Consider the following 24,777-nt stretch of genomic DNA (forward strand, 5'->3'; position numbering starts at 1 on the left):
CTGAGATTAAAATACAGTGAAGTTCTGAGGTTTGATAGGGATACCAAGTTAACCAGCCTTATGAAAACATGGTAGAGTTTCTCATCCACTGCTGAACTGGTCAAACACAGATACAGATAACGCCTCTCATCTCCCTTTTATCTTTGGAAAGACCACTGAATTACAGTTAAACATTTATCCCACGTAATTTGAACCCTGAAGTTCTGCTAGAAACTTCTTCCTATTCCACTTCTGGTGGAGAGAAAATGGGAACTGGCTTGGAGACCACACTGGGTGTTTTCCTCTGCATCCCAAAAGATTTGTATTTCCTTCTGGTTCAAGTGCAGTCAGTTGGAAAGAGTATACTGAATTGTCTTCGCAAGGTAAGAGCTTGTGAATATTGCTTGCCCACTTCCTAGCAGGTAGACTAAACACAAGAGTCTATCAGATCAGATTCAGTGGTTCAAATAGCCCTCAAAAATAAACCTGAAATGGTCAGAAAAAACTCATAATGCTCAACAACTCATACACGATTTGAATTTTCAGAATCTCTGTTCTTTTCAGGTGATGGTAAAATACTTAAATTTCCCAATGTAAGACTGGACACTGGGAAACAAGAAGGCAATAGATCATCTTGGACTATTTTGGACTTAAAAAATTTTTCCAAAAACAAAAACACACCCTAGTATTTGTAACCAACTTTCAACATCTTCTTCATCTTATACAGCTTTAAGTGATATTTTCTACAATGACAGCTCTTGAATACATTTTTTGGGTTTTAGTATAGCAACTGAATTGGGTTAGGGCTCTGCATATATTAACTGCACAGCAACAAACCGAATGGCAATTCAGAGATTTCTACAGCATTAAGTTCCCCTCTGCCCCAAACACCAATCTGACTGAAAGCCAGAGCTATTTTTATTTTAGCCTTACTTCAGGATGGTTTTGGGTCTTGCTGTCACAACAGGCAAATTGAAATTCCAACTTTAACTCCAAAAAATTCCCCTGCTTAATTTTCAGTTGCTATGACTAAATGTCTTCTCAAGTCAGCACTGTCAAATCCTCTGAAGGGGCTAGCTCCTGAAAACTGTCTGCAGAAACAATTATAGTTTCTAGCCACATCACCACTTTATTTCAATACTTATTTCTTTCTCCTCTCACCTTAAGGGTTAGAAGAAAGCAGATTCTCTTTCTACACTAGCCTAAAAGGGTTTGTAGGTCTTACCAGGATCTAGTCCAGTGCTTAAACAAGATTCCTACCCAATTCAGAAGATTTTTCTTATTTCAAGTGCTATAAAGTATTCCAAAATGTTTTATGCAACTGAAAAATAAACAAAAGCAGAAGCTTCCCAAATGGTATCTTTTACCCAGTGCACAGTTAATGTATATTTCATGCCATGAAACATATCCCTTGGAGCAAAATTTGCCTTTTAACTACTGACAGGCATGGGTTGCATCACCTACCCAAGCTCCTTTCTCACAGTTATATAGAAGGATTAATTTTAATATGTAGCGAGGTGTGCCAAAGGAATAAGTGAGGGGCTTTCAGAAAAGGTCTTATAACAAGTGACATTTAATGCTGAGACAAAAATGCTGTCTGACAGTCATTCACTGTCCATTTAAGTGTACTACGGTGAGTCACTGAGAGCCTGACAACTAAGCAAAATGATGAAGTGTCTAACAAGAAACATAAAACACACAAAATATTTCTGAAGACATCACTTTTTAATTGTTGCTGTTTCTAAACATTATCTTGGTCAGACTTTGTTAATTAACTTCACCTTAAAGCTACAAGATCCATGCTACAGGATTTTTTCCCCTTTACCTGCTTTATGGCTGTCACAGTTATGACAAAGAACAATGGCAATCCACTCGTAATAGGACTGGTAGGGGTATCTATCATGAGCTAAAAGAGAAGAAAATGTAAAAATTAGCTCCAATTTGATTTTACAATTGTACTAAAACAAATAAAAAAAAACGAAAACCCATGACAAGTGTTTTTCCAAGTTCTATAGGAATTTTACTGCACAACCTTTAGTCTTGAACAAAAGTCAGTTCTTGACATCTAAACAAATGTCAATAATGGTACAAAGGTGCTAGGCCACAGAAGAGACTTAATCACACCTGTAATGCATGTGCCAATCTTATGACTCATTGCTAAAATATATATTTTCACCTTATGAAGTCAAATCTACATTTTGCTATGCAGTTTCACTATTCTATACAATCAACTGCTTTACAGCAGTACAGAGCATAACAACAAACACTTCAGAAGTGAAAATGAAGTTAAAAAACAGCAGTTGCCAGCAGTTCAGATACTAAAGAAGCTCTTTTCTTAGGCTGCTCCTTTTTGGTTCCTCCAACATGCGCATTTCACAATTTGTGCTATCATTATTTTCATGCCAAAGTGCAGTGTATACAATAAAATGTGTGGGGGGGGAAGTGGTATGCTGGTGGCTCTTCTCTACTGCAGGAAAAAAAAATCATGGTCAAGTGCTGCAAAAAAAATATACACAAGAGGGCTATTCAAAACCAGAGACATTGATTTGATTCACTTTACCTGAGACTTATGGCATTGCTTTGGGAACCATTAAAGAAGAAAAAGAAAATCACATGTGAAGTTTACTCTATTAAGAGCCAAGAGCCACAGAGAACACAGATTATGACATTACAACACGTGCACTATTTATTTATTTCACTGAGATGCAGACAACTTAGAAAACACAACAAAATCAGACCTAGCTCGCAGTATCACGTGTTCTTCAACTGCAGCATTACAATTTCAGCCCGGCAGCACCCTGTCCAGACAGCCCCTGCCAGGAGACTCTAGTTATGGCTGGATAAGCCTAACTATGACATCTCTGCCATTTGCACTCTCTTCTTCTTTCTCAAGATGGGCTCACATGTTAAAGGGAGGCAAGTTTCCTACTTGTGGAATCACCATGGCATATTGCTCCTTTCCTTATTTCACCAGAATGCCACAGACCAGTGCCTGCTACAGAGGTGGACACATATCCAGTATACAACTGGTCAGAGCATCACGCAACCAAAATGCAGTCTGCCACTACGTTTCCGGCATGCATATGTGAGGTGGACAGTGTGGATCAGATTGTACTACACATTTAAACACAAAATAAGAACTTGCCCCAGCCCTGTCATCTCCAGTGGAATAAAGTGGCACTGACAGGCACTGCATTGTGGTCACATGAGATTCATACAACAGAGAAGATACCATGGTGACCAAATGTTAAAGGCATCTTTGGCTTGTAAAAAGTATTATGCATTAATGAAATTCTAGATGAGATTTGAAGAAAAACAAAATTTCATTCAATAGAAAAACAGCAATGAAGAACAAAAATGACTGCAGCTTTATTCCTATTATGTTTCCAAGAACAAAGACATATACACAAGACATACAAATTAGGGTATTCATTCAAGTCATAAATTAAGAGAAGAATAACATAATACTGTGAATAGAAGTTCTGCCTTCAGGTTCACATCGGTTCATGGACATTGTGTTTAGATATTACTTAAGTCTAAACTAATAGTTTGAAAGAAAAGTGAATGAAATTGAATTACGTAAGAAAATTTGCATTAGGAAGAAACAAAAGCTTGAAAAAAGCAACACTTTGTGGTAACTGTAAGTAGCATTTACATTCCATCTCTGGCACGCTCCCATCTTCCTCATACTATGATCCACTAAACAGTGTGGAACAACACAACAGGAAGGACAAAGTCAACAGTCCTAACTATGACAACAGACAGGAAACACATCCTGTTAAACGAAGCCACATCATGACTTTTGCAATTCCTAACTCAAGAATTTTCAGCCTATTAGAAAGTTTATTCTTTTTAAATCTCAAAGAAAAAGATCATGGGACACAAGAGGCAATGGATTAACAAATGCACAACTGGCTGTGCTACTTACACATGACAGAGTCACAGCCAAATCTTATGAGCATTTCAGTAATCCCGTTTTTGTCATGAGGCACCACCTTTTTCAGGTGCACAATGTAAGTACTGGTCAGTCACCATGGAGGGTTGTACACATGCTAAGTATCTTACTTCACAATGAAAGAAAAGTTTATGTAACCCAAAATCCTGCCTGTGTCTTAGATATGAACCGAGTCTTTCAAATGGTATTCTCTCCCTGCCATCTCTCTCTCACTTACCCTTCATCTAAGTCTGCAATAGCTCTAGAGAATTTAAGTACAATTACAGAGCTGGAGGTACAAATATGACAGTAAATTTACAGCCTTATCCCTTCAATATACTTGTTGATGTTACTAATTAAAAGAAATATATCTGGCTACAAAAGCCATAGTGATATTTTTGACCTATGCTTTACTGGAAGCCCTGATACCTTCACATCTGACAAACTGTCAACCCTAGCTGTAAATTCTGTGTGCTCCTTTTATGTGAATTTGAGGAATTTAGAACTGCATGACAACCTTGTATTGATTTACGTAAGTAAGATTCCATACAGAACAAGAATGTGCAACACTGTCCAATTTGATGAAAGCAAACTTCAAATTTTACCAGCAAAACTGGAAATGTGTTGTTTTTATAGGAAATTGAGAAGTTAAATTCATAGAATAGAAAGTGAGAGGCAGAATCCACAACACAAACAGCAATTACCACCTTAATTTCTACAAACTGAGTATTATTCACTTACCTGAACCAAAAATATTATCAGAAAATAGAAGTTGGCTATTCTTCTGAACTGTTCAAATAAGTTTTTTGGAACAAAATTCCACACTGTATACTGAAGGCAAAAAAAAAAAAAAAAAAAAAAACTGTTACAACATGCTGAAGATGTAGAATTCATTTTCTCTCCCATCAAATTCCCTTAATTGCCATTTTCCATCTGCCTCCCCAAACTGCATCTTGGCAGTGCCCTACTCCCAAAAAAAACAGCTGTATGCAATCTCATGGGCCCATGAAGGGCATCTAGAAGGAAAGCAGGAGTAGCAACTGTGTTGCCTTTACAGACAACATTTTAACTGTTCTCATGCTAATTTGGATAGGAGCAACCGGACTAATCTAGTTTCTTGTAGCCAGGCTACCAGAGAACAGATTTATTCTTGCAGCTATACCCTTTCTCTCCTACACTTCAATGACAAAACACCCCCCCATCCTATCAGTTCTATTGATTCCTATCCAAGGCCACACTAGGAGGGAACCTGCAATTGCAGTTCCTTGCTTATGATATGGCAATTTTATAAATCCTCACCAAAAAAACCCTTCACCCCTCCCATTAAATCACATGCAGACATGGGCTAAACTAGTTTAAAAGCCACTTTAGAAGGTCTGACCAACATCATTCTAGACATAAGCTCTGGGGAGAGAGTGATGGGACATACCAAGTATTTTCCCTTACCTTGGATGATATGATTCTGTTGTCTGCAAACTTCTGAGGAATATAATGGCCATGCTGGGGAAAACGATTTGCTATATAAATAGTTCGTGTATCGCTTTGATGAGGTGGGTCAAAACCCTAGAACACAAAATGAAAAGGAAAAAAAAAAAAAAAAGACAGTCAGGAAAGACTACTTTTATTACCCGTTGTTTAAAAATATATATACATCTGCTAACATTGTGCTCAAAAATGATACTTAGCTATGAAGGAACAGAGTTAGAATGCTGGCTTTTGAATCAGAAATAAAATTAACCTGGAAATTGAAGTCAGCCACACCAAGAGAATTTATAGAAGCTGAATTAAAAAAAAAAAAATCCAATTTTTGCAGTTGTGTACTCATTCTGGAAAACGAAAGAAAAATAAATTGTAAGGCTCAAGAAAGTCTCATGAAGATTGAAGGAAAAAAAAAAAAGCAGAAATGGAGATGAAAATACATGAACTATGGAAACAAATTCATGGCTATGCCCATGATAACTCCATTAGATCAAAAGAAAAGACAAAACAAACAGCTCATACTACTATGTTGCGATAACTGTTTTTTGTACAAGTTTTCATCAGCTTAAAAATGAAACCATACACGCCTGACTAGATCACAGAAGTTTTTCACCAGCAAACCCAATCTCCAAGAACAGGTAAGCTAATCTCAAAATTGACTGTACCATTGATTCACACATTATTGATAGCAACAGTGAAAGCAAACAAATTCTACTCAGAAACACTTTGCAATAGTTTTCAGTCAAAACAGCAAATCTGAGTGATGCCCCTTGGAAGCAAAGCCTTGCTTCATGCCTAACACTCAGGATTTTCATCCGCTGCCTCTGCAAGCAGAGGGTAATGCAGGTATTAAACTGAAACGCGACGTATAAAGTAACATGATGTATAACAGAAAACATGAGTTATAGTACAAGGCTGAACAATAACCAGCAAAGACCAAACAAATTGAGGTGACAGCCTAAGGCAAAGGAAACTCAGAAAATGCTGGCACATCTTCCAGCATACAGAATGCTTCCACTGAGAAGTAATCTGAAGGGTAAGGAAGAATAGAAGTAGGCTTCAGCTGCAGCAATGGAAACTTAGTTTTGGTGCTGGAAAAACAAATTTCGGATGGCAAGGAATAATCAGAAACCAAACCAAGTCATGTGGGAAGGCGGTGATTCTCCCTAACACAAGGGCTTATATGTAGGTCACTCTCACCTATCTTTACTAGAACCTTTCCTGGGGCTACATGACTCACAGAGCCTTTGCCAGCTCCTGTATTCTGACCTGGAGAAGCAGGTGATAGCAAGAGACAACAAGAGAGACACATAGTTCAGGTAACAGTCCCAGAAAATGACTAAAATACAAACTAAAAAGCTCTACCATGTGGTGCAAACCAGCAATTAAACTTGGAACTGTCAAGTCGTTCCCACCAGTGACTGTGTGGGAAGTCATGAATCTCAGCACGAGAGTCAGACGTTTATCTTTGAACTGACAAACATGATTTGTGTCGAATACGGCCTCCTTGTTCTCTGACGCCATGAGAAAGGACAACTGATAAAACAGGCAGAAAGGGCATTACCAGTTCCAGTACTGGCAGTAAGGAATTTACCTTTCCAGTTGCACTGTTCTGCTTGTGAAACCAGCTCAGACCTTGGTTGATCTCTGATAAGAACCGGTATTTCAGAAAGCTCCAACAGAAGAGACTTCCATACCAATAAACCACGGGGGTGACGAACAGCGAGCACAACGAACTACACAGAGAAATGACAGATGGAAGCAAGAATTTTCACTCGCCCATAAAGTACTCCAATGTAAGACATGAGGTACGTTCACATCCAGGACAGCGTCGTTTAAAGTAAAGACATAATTAAAAAATCCTTTCAAACCTGCAAGTTACTGCATTAGTTATCACTAATAGAGAAACATTTCACTTCAGAAAGAAAGAGGTGCAGAAGAAAGAAGGGGGTAAGAACAGGAGAGTTCTGAGAGAGACCAGAAGGAGAACAGAGCTCCTCTGGTGAGCAGCAGAAGCCACAGCAGTCACACTGCGATGTGGAAGGCTATGCAACGATAAGAGAGAGGTGAAAGAGTAGAAATTGGATGCCAAAAATACAAGGGAAGAGCTGTTCACAACTCTGAGAAAAGGAATATCAACATGAAAGCAAGATATCTGTTGAATGCTGACATAAAATTAAAAAAAAAGAACATTGTAGCAGAAGCGGTTTGGAGATGGCATTTGTGACATACTATTTGTAAATCACTACAGAAGATGCCACAACATAGTTGTTCTACAAATAAGAGAAACGCTGTGCTAAATTAGTAAGAGCAGGCACACAGATGTATCTCAGAACATGTCTGGCACTCACGAAATGCCAGATTCTCTCACTTTGAAATGGAGAATTTGATTTTCCAAAATGACTACATGTAAAGCAAGGGGAAAAGTGAAAAAGCAAAGAAAGCAATGGGTAGCCTTACAGTGGTGGTAAATGGCCATTTCTGTGCTTCTTACTCAAAGTTATTGAAAAAAATGCCAGTCACTCCAAAATCACAGATATTTTTTACTGCAGTACTTTTATTTTCCTCTTAGGTCACTATCTGAACCCTGGCTGAAGGAGCACCTTTAGCACAGAACAGCTTTGCTCAACCAGACCGAACAGGTTACGAGCAAGGGATGTATTTTCTAAATCAGAATCTCAAGCCACGAGAGGTTACAGCTGCAGCTGTGTGACCAAAACAGCTTAAAACTGCAGCTCACACAGGACTAACTCTGTTTTGTTCAGATCTACCACAGCAAAGTGCCAACGCTGCTCACACAGCGGACCCATGGTGACAGTGCAGGAGGCAGGCAGGCTGAAGACACAAACCTCTGGAGCTGCAGAGCTCTGGCTGGCAGAGGATGCACCCCTGACAGTCACAGTGAGCCGACCACAGCCACAGCAGGGAGTGAGCAGCAGAGCTGGGACAGAAACCCACATCTCCTCATCTTTATTTCTGTAACCATGAGAGATGTTTCAAAATTGCCCAGCAACTGTGTCATTATATAATTATCTAATGAGAATTCTTCTCCAGAGAAATTTTAATTATGCTTCCCTTCCAAGAAAGTTCAACTTCTGTACAGAATTTAATTGTTCAGAAGGAGAAACTGCTGTAACTCTCCTATTACTGTGACAACTGTCACAGATGCTGCTCCTGCTGCAGCAGCAGCCCTGTAGTCCAAACCTCTGCCCAGGGGGAACGGGGCAGTAGCTGCACACAAACCAGCAGAGCTGCAGGAAGCACGCTGCTTCCTAATTTTGCTTGCAAGCAGCTTCTTTCTATTTCTATAGTCATAGTCATCATGGAACTGAGCAGCAGAATTAGAGTAATGTGCCATTCTCAAAGGGTTTCTGCAGCTAAGTAGCGTGAGTAGGGAATCCCACACCAAGTTTTGGGCCTTGAGAAAAAAAAAAATCATAGCTGTCACTGATACTTTTCAATAGAAGATTCTTTTCCTACTGCTGCCTAGTGAAGTGATTGCTACCTAAGTCACAGCCCATTGACTTCATAACAAATAAAGCAGAGTTTATTGCAAAACCTGATGTTAAAGACTTCTTAATCAGGTGCATTACATGAATCCATTGTAAACAAACATCAATTTTGACCATAAGATTGACTTGTTTTCATCCTTTCATGCTCCAAATTAAATATAGATTTATTGGCTGGAGCTGAGCCACTCTGCTTTCCTTTTTTTTTTTTTTTTTAAAAAAAAAAAAAAAAAGCACAAACCAGGACTCATCTACCACTGGAATACAGCTCTCCTATTTCATCTTCACTACACAACAGCCTAATAGAAAATCTGCACCCAGATAAACTTGACATATTTGTTTTTTAAAAACAGTTGAAACGAACACGACTTATATACAACACAGCAATGTCTGAGTCAAGCTGATTTATAAAGCAGAAAGCCAGACTAATTTTTTGGAAAAGAGAAAAAAAATATAAGGTGATTCATCTTTGTTTTTTTTTTAGAATATAAATCGGCACTGACTCTAACCAATCTCAAAGGCATTTTTACTGAACACTTCAGTAGTGATTTCCTCAATGTTCTGAGTTAGACAAAGACATCCCCCGCCTAATAAATTCAGCTCCTCTTAACCAGCATAGAAAACATCCTTGGGAACAGGGGGAAAATTTCTGACTGTGATTCTGTGCTATTTCTTTGGTGGAAGAAACTGATTCCAACAGCCACCTCTCCTCCGCTTCCCACGTCATGCCCCCAGCACACTGCCGTGCTGGGAACTGCCTGCACAGCCCTATGGTAAAGCCGAGTGGGAAACTGAGTTGGCTGAAAAGCCACCATGCTCCCAGTTGCGTGATGTTTTTTTTTTTTTTTTTTTTGTTTTGTTTTTTTTATGGATCAGATCCCTAAAACAATTACGTGGCCAACACAACTGCTTGGCCAGCACAACGTAAACACGCAACATGGGAGAAGTTCTGCATCGCTGCTGCTCAAGCAGCGGGAGCATGAACAAAGAACTGGGTAACTGAGGAAACAAGCAGAGTAAGCAAATGAGAAGAAACACCACGAAAAAGAACTGTGCAAAGGAAGAGACAGCCATCCCATCATCTACAAACATGAAGAAACACAGAAAAGAAAACCCTCCTCCATCTACTGCAAACATGTACTTCACTAATATCACTACTACAAAAGCTTACCCTAGGACAGCATGTCTTCACACCCTCCCCAAGCACTGAAGCACTGTTAAGTGAGACAGCAGAAATCTGCAGATCTCTCAGCTAGGATTAGGATTAGCGACACATGAGACCAGCACACAACAAATCAGTTGCTGTTTCCAGCTTTGTAACACATGCATCAATAGCTACATCTGACAAGCAATTTTTGCTTAAAGATCTGCCTACAAATAGTATATTAATGATCTCCCTGTGTTTTTTGATCTCATTTTTTTTACAGGAAAATTAAAAAAAAAAAAAAAAAAAAAAAAAAAAGGAAAATCCTATTTTTGAGGAGAACTTCTGGTACAGAACCAGTATTCAGTGATGAGGCTGAAAGAAACAAGGCCCAAGCAAGGCTCCTCCTCATTTCAGAAACCACTCTGAGCACAGCTCAGGAAAGCAGCAGCTCTCCACAACACCTCTGGACATCACATACTGGTTAACAATACTAATAAATGTAACTGAAGTCTGTCCCAGGACCTTATTTGCCCGGGAAGGTGACTGACCAGCCACAGCTACAGAAACACCAAGGCATTTCCCAGCAGATATCCCCAAAGCCTGCTATTACCAGCTGCCAAAATATGTTTTGATTAAAGCTGTTCTGAGGAAATTAGCTTTCTTGCTTTGGATTTTTTTTTTTTTCAATATACATGGAATAACTTTCCTTTTGTCAGATAAGATGATCTATTCACACTCCATGCACATTTTCAGAAGCTTGTCTAAGTTTATACTCAAAACAGCAAGCAATAATTCTTTCAGTCATCTAGCTGGGCAGTAATCAAACTGAATTTGTCATATCAAAGGTTAGCGTGAAGGAAGAAACAGCTTCTCACAACAATTTTAAACAAGTAGTGAATCAGCCGAAGTACCCCGAGGTTTACATAGCAGCGTGCAATTTGTTCCTGCCCTTTTGAATATTACTGCACTAAAGACACAAAAGAGCATTGCAAGTCCTGCACCACTCAGGCAGCGTCCTCCTCCTGCTCAAAGGGATGCAGTTGTTCAGAACAGCTGGTAACAACCCATTTTATAACTTCCCAAAACACCTATTGTCAGAATACACTATTTGGGCAAACACTGGAGGAAACAAGAGATCATGAAAGCAAGAAAGGTTCCTTCCACAAAGTCAATACATAAATACTTAGTACTGTGTTTAGAGATGTCATACTGGTGCTTGGGACAAAAGCCTGGTCACATGCAGCTCAAGCCATTCTTAGTTTCATTTATTTTGTCAGAATGCCCATCAGATGCTCACAAAAAGAATTTGGAAAAATCCCTGCTTAAAAACAAAACGACCATTTACTCCTTGTTTACCAGCACAAGAAAGGAGTGAGCCCAAGCAGCCTCCTCCACCTGTGCAAAACAGCTCCCCAGCTGACTGACACCAAACACACTGATCATGTAACACCAATACAACCCAATGGGAAAAGCCAGCTGAGAATGCAAGTTGGCCTTTCTACCTGAGCTCTTTCAAAGACCTATGAGATGTCCAGCTCTGGCAGCAGTGAAAAACTGTAAAAGAGATTAAGGGACGCCGCTTAATTTTAAAATAATCCAACTTTACATCAGCTAAGGAACAGGCCTCCTCCTACGCCTCTACAATCCAAATCACTGCATTTATGCAACATAATCCACTGCAGACATCATAAGGTAAAAACAAATGTCTGTCTTCAACAGAATTCCAAGTTTGCATTTTTTTTCCACAATATTATTAGAATTCTTATGCTCCTGCATTCAAATTATTTGATTAACTTAGTGCCTAGAAGATATTCTTCCTCTGTCATTAACAGCCTCCTCCAAAAAACATGCACTCGTGGGATGGCACACATCCACCGTTATCAGTGGCCTCTAACCACACAGCCTGCACTATCCAGATAGAATGGCAAAAAAAAAAAAGTTGTATTGCTGCAGAGGGGCAAATGTGCTAATAATAAGAAATGAATGAGGAAATCACTAAAGAGGAAAATGGCAGCAGAGACTTCTGGCAAGAATCAAACGCACGCATGGCAAAGCAATCTGCTTCAGAAATGACAGAAAAATGAGACTTCTCAGTGAAAGTGCACTTAAGTCTAGAAGGAATTTAGTGACCATTCAGATTTTAAGCAGAAAGTCACAAGCTCATGGAAATGGCTGGTGGTCTCCTACCTACTTCACAAGGCCATTCAGAGCTTTTATTTACCTTAAATAAAAATAAAAATTGAATTATGATGGTCAAAGAGGTCTACCAGAAGTTGAAGCTTAACAGTATCTGTAGCCCCAACTCTTTGTTCTTTTGCTTACAAAGTACATTAAGTTTATTTTTGCTGAAAATATATGGAGCACTTTGAACATGTGAAGTGCTACTATTCTGCAATGCTCCATCACACAGAAATAGCAGCATCCAAGCCAACCAAATCACTTCAAGAGGTACAGACCCACTACAGTACACGAAACATTCAACACAGAATTCCTTCACATGCCTTGAGTAATCATCACAGCGTCAAAATAAATAAATATCTAATCATACTCCATTCACTTAATGCTAAAGGCAAAGAAAAAAAATTCTGCTATGAAATAAGGCATTCAAATCTGTGTCATATCATAAACTTTGTTTTTCACTAAAAATTACAAAGCAATGTCAAACTTGCAGCTGGCCATTTCACCATACACAGGTGAAACATACTACATTTGTCAGTTCCATGATTGGACAAATACAGAAGAATCATGCATCTTTTCACTTGCTTGGAAACTACAAGTACTGTTAATGCAGAATGAAATGCTGTTTGCCCACCGTTTTGAAGAGCCATTAATGAACCTGTTTCATACAAGCAGGTTCCTGCCCTGTGCTACCCATACAGCTGTTATCCCACGTGAATACTGACCAGCCTTGTGTTCAGTATTCAGATGACTTCCCACAGGCAACAGTCACTGGTGTCTATCAGCTCCTGCACTGCAAGTTCAATTCATATTTCCTTTCAATATGAAAAAAACCTTGAAAGTTCTTCCAAAAACACCCCAGGCCCTGGATAATAAACCTCACGGCTTTTTCAGAATGAGTGTCAAAGTTGCACTGGCGATCGCTCTGACAGTTGTTGCTTAGCAAATTTCAGGGAAAGAGAACTCAGTTCACAGCTAGAACTGCCTGGCTCCTCCTTCTAACAGGTTTGATGAAGTCTGCTCCATAAACATCACAGAGTTGAGGCTACACCTTTTATCAAATACCACTCTGGGTTTTAATTCCTTTTCAAACATGATTTAGGACCTAAGCGTTAATTTAATGTGCTGCTTTCAGACATGTCTACATACATCTCCATCCCTAAAGCTCACTAAATCATAAGCTCCCTTTCTGTTTTGTCATAATTCTTCTTCCAGATATTTAAATATCTGCAGAGGTCAGCACAGCCACATGCAGAACTAGCACAGAGAGATGCACGGGAATAAAGGAGTAAGTAAATGTAACAACACATAGCAAAATACACTATGACATTTAAAGCTTTTCCTTGCACAACATTTCAGGATGGAAACAAACAGCGTCCTTGTGCCTGCATCATTATCTCCCCTCTCCCACACTTACTTTTACTCTCTAAGCAAACAAGAGAAGTCTTCTTAAGGCACAGGACATGGGAAGCCAGGGAACGGCAAGGTCTTCTAAATGATGGCATGGCTGTTGGTCCTCCTGTCTGTCTTTTCCACCACCGTGTGCTATCGCTAAGCGGTTTCATTTTAGTCCTGTTATTTCTCTTTTTTTTCAAACAGTACGCAGTTGAAAAGGGGTTTGTATACTAAAAAAAAAAAGTCTAGCAGCAAATGTCACCCGTGTTTTGCTGAACAGATCACTCTGCTTTAAGAGAGCTGTTTTGTCAGATCTATCTTTCTGCAGCTTTAATCTGCTGGCTTAAAAGAGACACGGTACTAGAAGTTAAAGGATTTTTTTAGAAGATATGTTGTAGATGCCTTGTCCTCAGAGAGGCAGTGGCAAATGCAGTCATGACAGCAGAGGACATCACAGTAAGAAAAAACAACAGCTGCCAATCCATCCAAAACTAGGAAAATCGAATAGCAATTGAATAACACAGATGGTAAATGATTTCATTCAGCACAGATTGACTTGTCTCAGACTGTACGTTTTATCTTCTTAGGAGAATTTAGAGGTAACCCCCCAAAACCATAACTAGACATTAAGGCAGCTATTAATGGAGCAGGACCTCCAGTAAAGAGATAACAGTCCTCGAAACTGTCGCACTGTTGTGTGTGACAACTGGAAATCCAACATAATAAGAACCTGCTGCCAAAAAGGCTCGTGGCTAGGAAAAAGAGCAACCAAAAAACACAACAGGATCAGATACAGGTTAAATCTCCAGTCTCACAGCAGCACAGCACATCCAACCACTCAAATTTTCCTATTTTTTAAAAACAATTAAAAAAAAAAAACAACAACAGTGTTAAGATTGGTTTTAATCAGGTAGGTTTTTGTTTGTTTTTGTTTGGTTTGTTTTTTTATGAGACAAGATGTAAAACTTCTACACAGGACACAGCGGATGTCTCTCCCAGCACAGCCAGCTGGCAGCAGGCAGGGCCAGGCTCCGCATGCTTTGGAACACACTGTGCTGCAAATGCATCAGCACTCAGCAGTTGCAGAATATTGAAAGAAAATAAGGTTAAATGACCCAAACGTAATTGCAGGACTAGTCTAACAGGTCACAGCCTAAAAGCCATGGCCATACATTCTCCTGCGTTAAGAGCAAGTGGATCACAACCTCACAGTCCTCCCCCTACTTTGGTCTTTTCCAACATTAATGATTCTGATTCTCAAACTGAAGCAGCCCCTGGGCTGTTCCAACACTCTTCTCACTGTGATCCATCAGTGATGGCACAGAAGGCTTTAGCTAGGCAGTCTGAACCGGGGGAACTCTCGTTGAGCAAATATACGTTTCCTTTCTAAGTATACAATGACTAACAGCCATTCATTTTTTATCAAAAGAGTACAGTCACTAGCAGGTAAGAAAAGAGGGGAAAGAAAAAAAAAATTGCATCCAGAAATCGAAGTGATTCCAGAAGCTGGGATTCTCAGTCATTAGAATAGTTCAAAGTATTTTCAGTATGCAAAAACTCAGCAACTCCTAAACCGAAACAGACCCCCAAACAAATACACAACAACACACACCCCACACCCAAGGATCTGCACAGGATCGATTATTTGAAATGATTAAGTTAGAAAAGCACACACATTGATGTAAACAAGGAGTGCTGTCCTTATTCAGAATGCAGTGAGCTATTACAGAATGCCATCTGCTCCTCTCAGGACATCTCAACAGATCATAATACCTGGAGGGAAAGGGAAAAAATCCTGACATACAGGCCTGTAGTGCTACTCTATGCCAGGATATTTCCATGAAGAGCAAAAGCTTTCATTTGAGCTCATACAAAAGATGACCAAAATTCCTGCTGATACTGTCCTTGGGAGGAAAACAAAAACCACGACCAAACACAAAACAAGCAAAAGCATTCCCTGTGATCCTGCTGTAGGAAGAAAACAGTCTGCCAAGTACAGCCCAACTCTGCTTCTCTTCGGCTGTTCTTCACAGAAGAGGGCTGTGCAGGTAGCTCACGTCTCTCCCTTGTTGCTCACACAGCACCACACTGCTGCATAACAGATCAGTGGGCTCAGTCCCCACAAAACAGCAGCTTGGAGGGCAATCCGTGGCCCTGTGCTTGCTCAGGAGGACTAATTGCAAAAGTCTGCAGCTGGGTTCCTGCACTCAGTGTTCTACCACAGCTCTGGAGACCTCCCTGCCAGACAACTCGATCACCGTTACTTTGCTGATACCACTGCAATAGCTCTTAAGCTGCATATACACCATCAGGACATAAACGCAGCCCCAACCCTGTCACAAATGCATCAAACCAAGTGGTACTGGAAGTTACTGAGCATTACAAACACTGCTTTGTGCTTATGCTTTGCACTAGTATTGCACAAACCTCACCCAGAGAGCTACCACAAGCCGTATACAGAACGGCAACGTAGTTTAACGGATCACATCTGGAAATGTAAATCAGGTGTACCATTCCTCAATATTAACAATACTTCCAATCAACTTTTGTTTACTCAGCTGCCTTTCTCAAGCAGAGCTGGCTGTGCCTGTGCTGTTATGCAATCCGCAGCAGATCCACATGCCCACTGACCGCCTGCAACCTCAAGGTAGCACAGCCTCAACTCGGACATCCTCCTGCTCAGCACTCCTATTTCACATGCATCAGGGCATTTCAGTCATTTTTTAACACAAGTAATTATACTCCATTCATCTTTACTTTTTTAATAACTAAAACCTGTTGCAACATGATATAATACTGACTAGAATGCTGCATGCTGCTACTGACTTATTGAGCAGTACATTCACTCATCAGCATCAGACTGGGAGAGATGGGGGCTATCAGCTGCTACTGATGAAACAAAGCAAACTAACAGCCAAGTTACCAAAAACTCCTGACAATTTCTAACAAATTCCCACATAGGCAATGAAGATCGAGCAGTAGTTTTACTGTCATCCATTTTGTTTTTTCATACTGAAAGTCACTTCCGTATGTCCACAGAACAAAGCACCGCAAAGCTACCACTTCAGGAACACAGCTGAAACCACCTGAATTGCATACTAGGTCCCCTCGTGACTTGCTTCTAGGAACACCTGTTTCATTTTCCCTGCCCCCTTTCACAATTCACAAGAGAACATAGGTTTTCGAGCACATATCTATTCAGGACTATCTCCTAAGCAACTATACAAAACACAGTTCTCTCAAATAAGAAGTTGCAAAATATTCACTGGTTTCATACAGAGTACTTAACAACTATCTTCAGCAAAGTACCAGTCCCTCCTCTTTCTCCTCAGTCCAACACTTTCTCACACCAACGTTTTTCTTTCATATTACTACAACAACCAAAATTGATGACTCCCACATATGTGCTTGGTTCCAATCCTCATATATGGACAAGAACAGTTTTCTCAGAACCTCCTGCCACACTGAACACAGGTAAAAATGCATGCTCTGAAGGAATCCAATCCCACACATTCTTCTCCCTTCATCAGAAATATCTCAGACAGACTTTGCTTTTTTTTTTCTTTTTTTTAAATTCAAATAGTCTGAGTACTCCTTAGATGGCAGAGCCATCTACAAACAACCTCGATTCTGTCATCCTGCTCTTCCCACTTGCACTAATTATCTTTTCAACATCTTTCCCCGGGTTCTCAGCTTTCTGACATTCTTTCTTAATACAAACTAAACATTACAGCTATATGAAGAAGTAAGTGTGTGGGATGTACGTTAGATGAATGATCATATACAGGGATAAGCTGTCCGAGTGTCCCTCTGAAGAAATATACAGTGTGATACCTATCTTAGGCTATGTTTCAACTTAATGAGCCGTGAAACAAAAATTAATGTCAAGCAGTGAGGTTTATAGAAAGAAAAACACCAAACCTGTATGTTTCCAGTCACTTCTTCCCTGTTCAAGCATTTTATTATCCCTTTCTTCTACAATCCTACTCTCCTGTGAAAGCTAGCAAGTTTCAAGCAGTTATTTTCCCACCAACATTTTACTTTAGAAGAAAACCCTCTTACTGCCAAGAGTATTGCTCATCCTCTTGCACTAAATTTTTTACTTTCTCTTAAGGCCAGACATGTTTCTGGAAAGCTGGCCAGCGTACAGACAGAAAGAAAAGCAGGCATGGTTGATATATGGATTCCTAGCACTGATGCAGTGTCTCCTAATCACAGCTCTACAGCAGCCAACTTTAAAAACCACATTCAACAACCTCAAGCCACCTTCACAGGGGAAAAAAAAAAAATAGCTGTTATACCAAGCAAGCTTTATTCTGAAAACAAAACAAAACAAAACAAAACAGCGTACATGCCTGTTACAGAACAGAGAAGTGCAATCAGAGCTCTAAAAGAGTAATTAATTTCCAGGTCAATACATCTCAGTGTTAAACCAAACCAGTCAGTGCCGTCAAGCTGCCACGGAAACCATCACAGAAAAAACAGAGCTCTTAAGGGACTATAAAGTGATTTTTAACCTCTCACTGAACGTACTAAATTAAAGCTTGTGACTTTGCTTTGGTCCACAGGAGAGAGGCAGGGGAATTAAAAAAATAAACACAATTCTCTTTTTGCAGAAAGCGATAAAACAAATCACTCATGAAACAAACCTTTTAGCCATAAATACAAAAAAAGCCAACTAATATACTTCTTCCGTACAAACCCGTGCAACATCTGGAATGTAAGGTGATTGCAAGCAACAGAAAAAGTTTGATTTTACCGCTTCAGCAAATGAAAGAGAAATAATGCAGGCAGCTGCACCAGTGCCCTCACAGCACGGGCTGGAAAGCAGAGACCTTACGGCAGCCTTTCCCGAGTAGTCTCCCCCAAAAGCACTGACATTCACCTTAGCTTTCGCTTTCAAAGCCCTAAGCACAGCGGCAGCTCTCAGGCACAGGACAGTGCCGCACACGGACAGCAGGTGCAAAGCCTCCGAAGGAGGCGAGGCCTGCGAACCCAGGTGTGTCAGCCCACAGCGAAAGGCCTGCCGTCCTTCCTCAAGTTTGGGGAGCTAAAGGAGGCCACGGGCAAGGAAATGCACTTTCCCCACTGTCAACGGGGTTTAAAGGCAAGAGTAAATCACGAAATACCAGAGCAAAACTGCTCCAAGCCCTGGATACGTGTCAGATAAATAAATAATTAAATAAGAATTTTAAAAAAACAGAGTGCTGGGTCCTGGATCTCCCCGACGGGAGAAGCGCTCCTCCCTCCTCCCCCCCACAGCCCTACCGCCCCCAGCCCGGCTCCGCGCCTCCCGGGACTGCCCCGCGTGGAAGGCCCGGGCCGCGCACGGGGCCGGGCGTTGGCTGCACGCGAGGAGCACCTACCAGCTGCTGCCGGACCCACCGCAACATCCCCGGCGCCGCGGGTCGCGACCCCCCGCGGCGGGGCTCCCCGGGCAGCGCCGCGCCCTCCGCCGTCACCGCCGCCGCCTCAGGCCGACCGCCCGCCGCGGCTGCCCCCCACGGCACGGGGGCCCGAGGCCGAGGCGGGAGCGGCACAGCCCCCCCGGCGCCCCGCGGCCGCCATCACAACGCCGCCCCGACACCCGCGGCTCGCGGCGCTGCGGCCGCCCCCGGGAAGTGACGTGTGCGGCGGGAGCGCGGGGCGGCGCTGAGGTGCGGGAGGAAGGGGCGGCTGGCGGTTGGCCGGGCTCGGGGAGCCGGTAGTTCTTTCTGTAGTGAAGCGCGAAGCTTGCGTTTCTCTTTTTTTCCTCTATGTTTTCTTGTAAAAAATGGCACGTGCTGCAGCAGTAAAATAAAGAATTTGAAAAAGGTTGATATGTTTATGCCATCTCTGCCAAATGACGGCTGATTTAAACATAAAAGTTGAGCACGCCGTGTGCTGATACACACCTGTGCCAGGAGGGTCTGGCACTTGTCTCTGCTCCTGGCAGCATTATGCTGAACTGCTCTTTGGTTAAAATTGGCTGTCAAAATGTGTGAGCTCTTCCATGGTTTCCATTTTGCACTGGGAACAACAACCACTTGCAAGAACGGAACTGTGCTCATCATCACAGAATCACTGATTGGCCTGGGTGGGAAGGGACCTCAAAGATCATGAATCTCCAAACCCCCTGCAACAGGCAGGTCCACCAACCTCCTCATTTAATACTAGACCAGACTGCCTAGGGCCCCTTCCAACCTGACCTTGAACACCTCCAGGGATGGATGGTGCATCCACAGCATCTCGGGGCAGCCTGTTCCAGCACCTCACCACTCTCATAGTAAAGAACTCAGCTTTGAACACCACCATACACCAGTGCAGGCCTGCAGCCTCTAGGCCAGTGTGTTAGGAATTAACAGAGATCACTGTAAGCAGAAGACAGGCGGGTATTTGTGAACAAATTGTTGCCACTAAGTTGGAGACAAATCTGACACTGAGTTAAAGAGACATCTCGCACAGTGTGAGGAGCGGAGTGTCACTCCCACCACTCGCCTTTGCTTCCTGGCACTTGTGGCAGGCAGCAAGAAATCACAGCCATATCTGCTTATGTAGGACTTAGCGATCAGTTAGAAATTTAGGACATAATTCAGCCGTTCAGATGGATGATAGAACGTCTAAACAATGGAATCTTGTGGTGAAGGCGGATGGTTTAAGCATCTGTTTTTTATTAGACAAATACCTTTAAAACAGTAGGAAATAAGGCTGTTTTCATTGGGCGACTCTGAAAGATAATGTTAGCAAAACTCCATATTAAATGCTAGCCATTATTTCAAAACATTTAAATACATCAAAGCTGAGTTTCAAACAGCTTGCATTACTCTATTCGTCTAATGTGAGTCTAAAATAACAGAGTGATTTCATAGCTGTGGCACGCTGCCTGGAGAGCAGCCTCGAGCCAGCGCTTGGCTGATACGCTCATTCTGCTCCTCCTTCCCAATAAGATGTAAGCAGCATCCCAGCCACCAAACACCAAAAATCACATGCCATTTCTCTGAAGTGTAAGTATATTTGTTGCCAGTTTGAGATGTGAGGTGCACCTTCTGCAAGGCTGTATTTCCACTGCTTGCATTTGTTATATAAAGCTACTTGGCGCTGCCTGCCCCACATTGCTGCTGTGGTACTATTGCACTGGACAAAGCCCAAGAGCAATTTACAAATGATTTGATCTTTGATGTTTATATATTCCCTTCAAAAATACATATTTTAGAGGATGAAACTGTATGGATGGGATGTAGCTATTTTTCTGTGTGCTACAGAATGCTCTGACCCCATTTACTTTTCCAATATATGGCAAAATTCTATTAGAATAGCATCCTTGCATGGAGCTCTTGCTAGTAAAACTCTGCACCTTTTAAATTTCTCCAAAGCTGATGCTGGATGTTTATGAATTTTTTTGTCACTCTTGAGAACAAAATGATTTTGAGGAGAAAAAAACCTGAAGAAGAACAGCCAGCTTGCATATTGCCTCACCAGTAATGCTCCAGTGCTTTTCAAACTGTCCTGAGAATAACGGCTCCCACAGATGAGATCCCACTTTAACATATTGTCCTGACATCTCACTCGAATTAACACAGCTGGATTATACACAGAAAAAGCAACTGCAGAAGAAAAACTTAACCTTCTGATTTGAAAATTAGGCTAAGCCCATTTCCTAAGCTTTCTTGATCAGACTCCAAGCTTTCCTGTTAAGTATCTATAAGAGCAATGATTTCAGATGTTTGTTTAGCAAGATGAGGACACAAGTGTTGCCTGATACAAAATATGTATGCAAATATAAAACCACACACAAATATTAGGTACTGCAAGCTTTTAATTATATGTGCATGAGTAATTCTTATGTAATCGGCGGTACTACATTTTAGGTTCTCAAAATTAAATATTGGTAACCACAAAATCATTGCCTGAACATGCAGCCTTGGATCCTTTTCCCTTGGCATGCTTTTGCACAAGGCTTTCATGTATTTTTACTATTTTTGAGAGGTGTTCTGGGGCTGTTCTTCAGTGAGTGAGGTGCTGGCATGCTGAATGGCCCCGAGTCATGTGGTGATGCACAGTGCTGATGCCAGGGGGTGAAAAAAAAGTAAAGATTAGGAGCAGGGATGTCAGTTAGTGTAGCAAAAAGCAAGTGTCAACTCCTTACAGTTCACTGTTTCCCTGGTGGAGAATTCCTATCAGTCGTTACTTGTTTTTAATTATTTTGTCATTTCTTTAAATAAGTAATTTAGTCTACGCGTCATTTACTTTGTTAACTATGCTGCTAATTAACAATATATGCTAACTATAAAAATGCCCATTTTGTTTCTAATCCATAATGAAAAAGAGCAGCCTGAGAGACATGGAGTTTCTTCGAGGCATCTCTATTCCACAGGCATTCAATTACTGGCTGCAGCACCAATTATATAGAGATAAGCAGGGGCTTATTTTCAGTCACAAGGCCCTTCATCTAAACACACATGTGGATTCTAGCCTAGAGCAACCAGTCTTCAGGGAAAACGTAAAAGAGTCTTAGAAAATGAACTGAGCTTTTTCAAGGAAAACCTTGTGTGTAATTTGTTATTCCTTTTTTGTTCCCTGCAAGAGATAAGCTCAGATTGAATTACGGGATGCACATCCTAAAAGGGGATGTTTCCAAGACTGTTACTAAACATCAGCACATTATTTTATTTCTTTTTGCTACTTGTACATTCAGTTACTAACTGGATCCTAACATATAACCTCAGCTTTCTATTTTTGAAGAATAAAACTCTGGTGAGTTGTTCATATACCACACTTTTTTTTTCTTTTTTTTCTTTTTTTTTTTTCCATACTTTTTTTCCTGCTTTATAGGATTTAAATTAATACCACTGGGTGTGTAATAAAAGATTGAATTCCTAGAATAAAAACACATAAATGCAGTTACAAGTACGTTGGTCTCTTGACACTGCTCTCCTAGGGCACTGCCTTGACTACTGCAATGCAAACACTAGCACACCCAGGTTTGTTAATTTGGAAAGCAGTTTGAGATCTTTATGGGAAAGGAACAAAGAAATTGTTTATGACTGTACACATTCTCTCTTGGATTAATAGCAAAATAGCATAACATCTACTAATTAGGATATTCCCTGGGTAGTAGGAGATGGGATTTCAAACGCCCTCAAGTAGAGGTTGAACATCTTTGTTTCCTATATCCTGGAGCACTGTTCAAACTACTGAATTTGACAGAGGTTTTTTAAGAGCACCTTCTGGTTCAAAGCATACAAGTCATGGAAGTGGAAAAAAAGCCTGGTTTCTAAATCTCAGTGGGATTTAGATACGAAGAATGTTTGTCATAACTAAGGGTATATCTGTGCTATGATTTTTTGTTTCCAGAATTCAACATTTCTACTATTTGAGCACATACAAAGCTAGCTCGGATGTTTCTATATTACATTCACTCAAATTACTCAGTAGATATTACTCAAGGTGTTCCTTGCCATGCTGCTAGCTGGGTCCTAGCCAACCTGAGTACACAAGCTTCTCTTCAGGCTCTTCTCTCACCTCATCCAGGATAAAAGCAAAACAAATTGGGAATGCCTTAATTCAGCTTTCTCTCTCAACTCCTCACCATTTCAGCAAATGAGGAGATAACACTCAAAGTAGGTGAGTTTATCCCTTTCTCAAGTATGTGAGAGATGAAGCTGGTGGACATGACTCTAGCTCTTTTATCTGCTTAAACCTTAAAACTTTAACAAAAAATAGTTACTGTCTTCTCAGGTGCATCCATGACAGGGCTCCGGTGGGTCTAGAGATAAGCAAATGCCTCAGCAAACAAGGCACAGACAGCTTGGTGCAGTAAGGAAAATGTCAGTGCCTCATCTAAAACTGATACAGTCACCTTGGGTTTTAAAGGACAAAATCAAAGATCTTTGCCAATGTTGGCTGTGAACACAAGTTTCAGATGTATTGGTGGATGTGAAGGTCTCACCAAGAAGGTCTCACAGATCAGACAAAATCACCAGCTAGCACTTATTCAACACTAGAGGCTGTTTGGTATAGTAACAGTAAAAACAGATTTTTCTAAAAGAGATACAGCAAAAGGATTTATCAGCAGCATTTGCCAGACAAAATAACTGGCAAAAATGTTTGTTCCTTCCATTACAATGTTTACAGTAAAGTTTTTGGCACCTCAGAAACTGTAAATGAATCACACCACTCACTGGTATTTGATGTGGAACCTATTTGCATCTCAGAATGAATATCTGCAGTTCCCTAAGCACAGTATGCTTAAAGTAAGTGCTAATGTGTGCCTATAACACCGCGTATCTCCAGGCAGATCTTCCAGGATGTGTAGGTGCACCCACCACCTCCCTCACCCTATCTGGCTCCTGAGAATGCTAACAGACCTTCATAGACCTCAGCAGCACTCCCAGAGCCTCTCCCCATCCTGCCCATAGCCTGGGGGCTCCATTTCAGCTCAGCCTGGGGCTGTACATCGTTCCCCAGTGACACCACAGGATGTCAGTCTCCAGCCTTGCTCAGCCATAGACCTGTGGGACTGAACCCTGACCTTATCCTATCCTTGACAACATAGATGGATGATCTGATTAAATGTGGCCATCATTTCCAGGCTGGCCCTGCTCCTTTTCTAGGGCAGTGGTGTGGATCTAGCCAATACAGCCCTACCCTATAGGTCTGAGGATTCTCCACTGATCCTGGGAGTCCCCAGCCCACGCTGCACTCTATGTTGGATTGTGCACATCAGTCATACTTTCTTCACTTCCAGGCCACTGTAGTTTTCTTTAGGTTAGCACAAATATAAACTGAATAGCAATTGTGGAAATGTTTTTTGTTTGTTTGTTTGTTTGTTTTGTGCTGCAATTAAAAGACAATTTTTAATACAAGTTATGTTTCATGCATGCAACAAGCTGGTTTTAGAATATACATATAGCCTAAAGACAGATCATGATACTACAGATAGCATTTCACTTCTGTCTGAGCAACAAGAAAGTTACATAGGCAGACTTTCAAAATCCTGTCTATAATCTCAGAGTCAAACATCAGAACTAAGCACAGCAGTGAGTAAAATCACAGGAAGCATTTTGACCTTCTTAAACTCAAGCTTTGAAAATTTGAAACTGAATACTCAAAGTTTGAGTTTACTTTCAAAAATTCATTTCTGATATTCTAGTTTCAAAGTACAGCACAGTAACGAA

General features: G+C 41.0%; 1 protein-coding gene across 13 annotated transcripts in view; it reads right to left on the reverse strand.

Moving 5' to 3' along the window:
* Positions 1 to 24,777, reverse strand: part of ATP11B (ATPase phospholipid transporting 11B (putative)) — a 103,086-nt gene that overhangs the window by 41,400 nt on the left and 36,909 nt on the right. For 12 of the 13 annotated variants that reach the window (XR_014885382.1, XR_014885381.1, XR_014885380.1 and 9 more), the window contains exons 2-4: positions 5,360 to 5,476; positions 4,655 to 4,744; positions 1,805 to 1,885 (exon numbers count right to left, since the gene is read on the reverse strand). Coding sequence is in view for 10 of the 13 variants with exons in the window: in XM_085232545.1 (XP_085088671.1) it covers positions 1,805 to 1,885; positions 4,655 to 4,744; positions 5,360 to 5,476 (288 nt within the window). In the remaining 3 variants the exon portion in view is untranslated. Of the gene's footprint in view, positions 1 to 1,804; positions 1,886 to 4,654; positions 4,745 to 5,359; positions 5,477 to 18,987; positions 19,268 to 24,777 lie in introns of those variants that run through there. The other variant, XM_085232541.1, reaches the window with a different exon arrangement.

The sequence above is a fragment of the Meleagris gallopavo genome, chromosome 11, assembly GCF_905368555.1.
Source record: "Meleagris gallopavo chromosome 11, MGAL_WU_HG_1.1, whole genome shotgun sequence".
NCBI classification, from domain to species: Eukaryota; Metazoa; Chordata; class Aves; order Galliformes; family Phasianidae; genus Meleagris; species Meleagris gallopavo.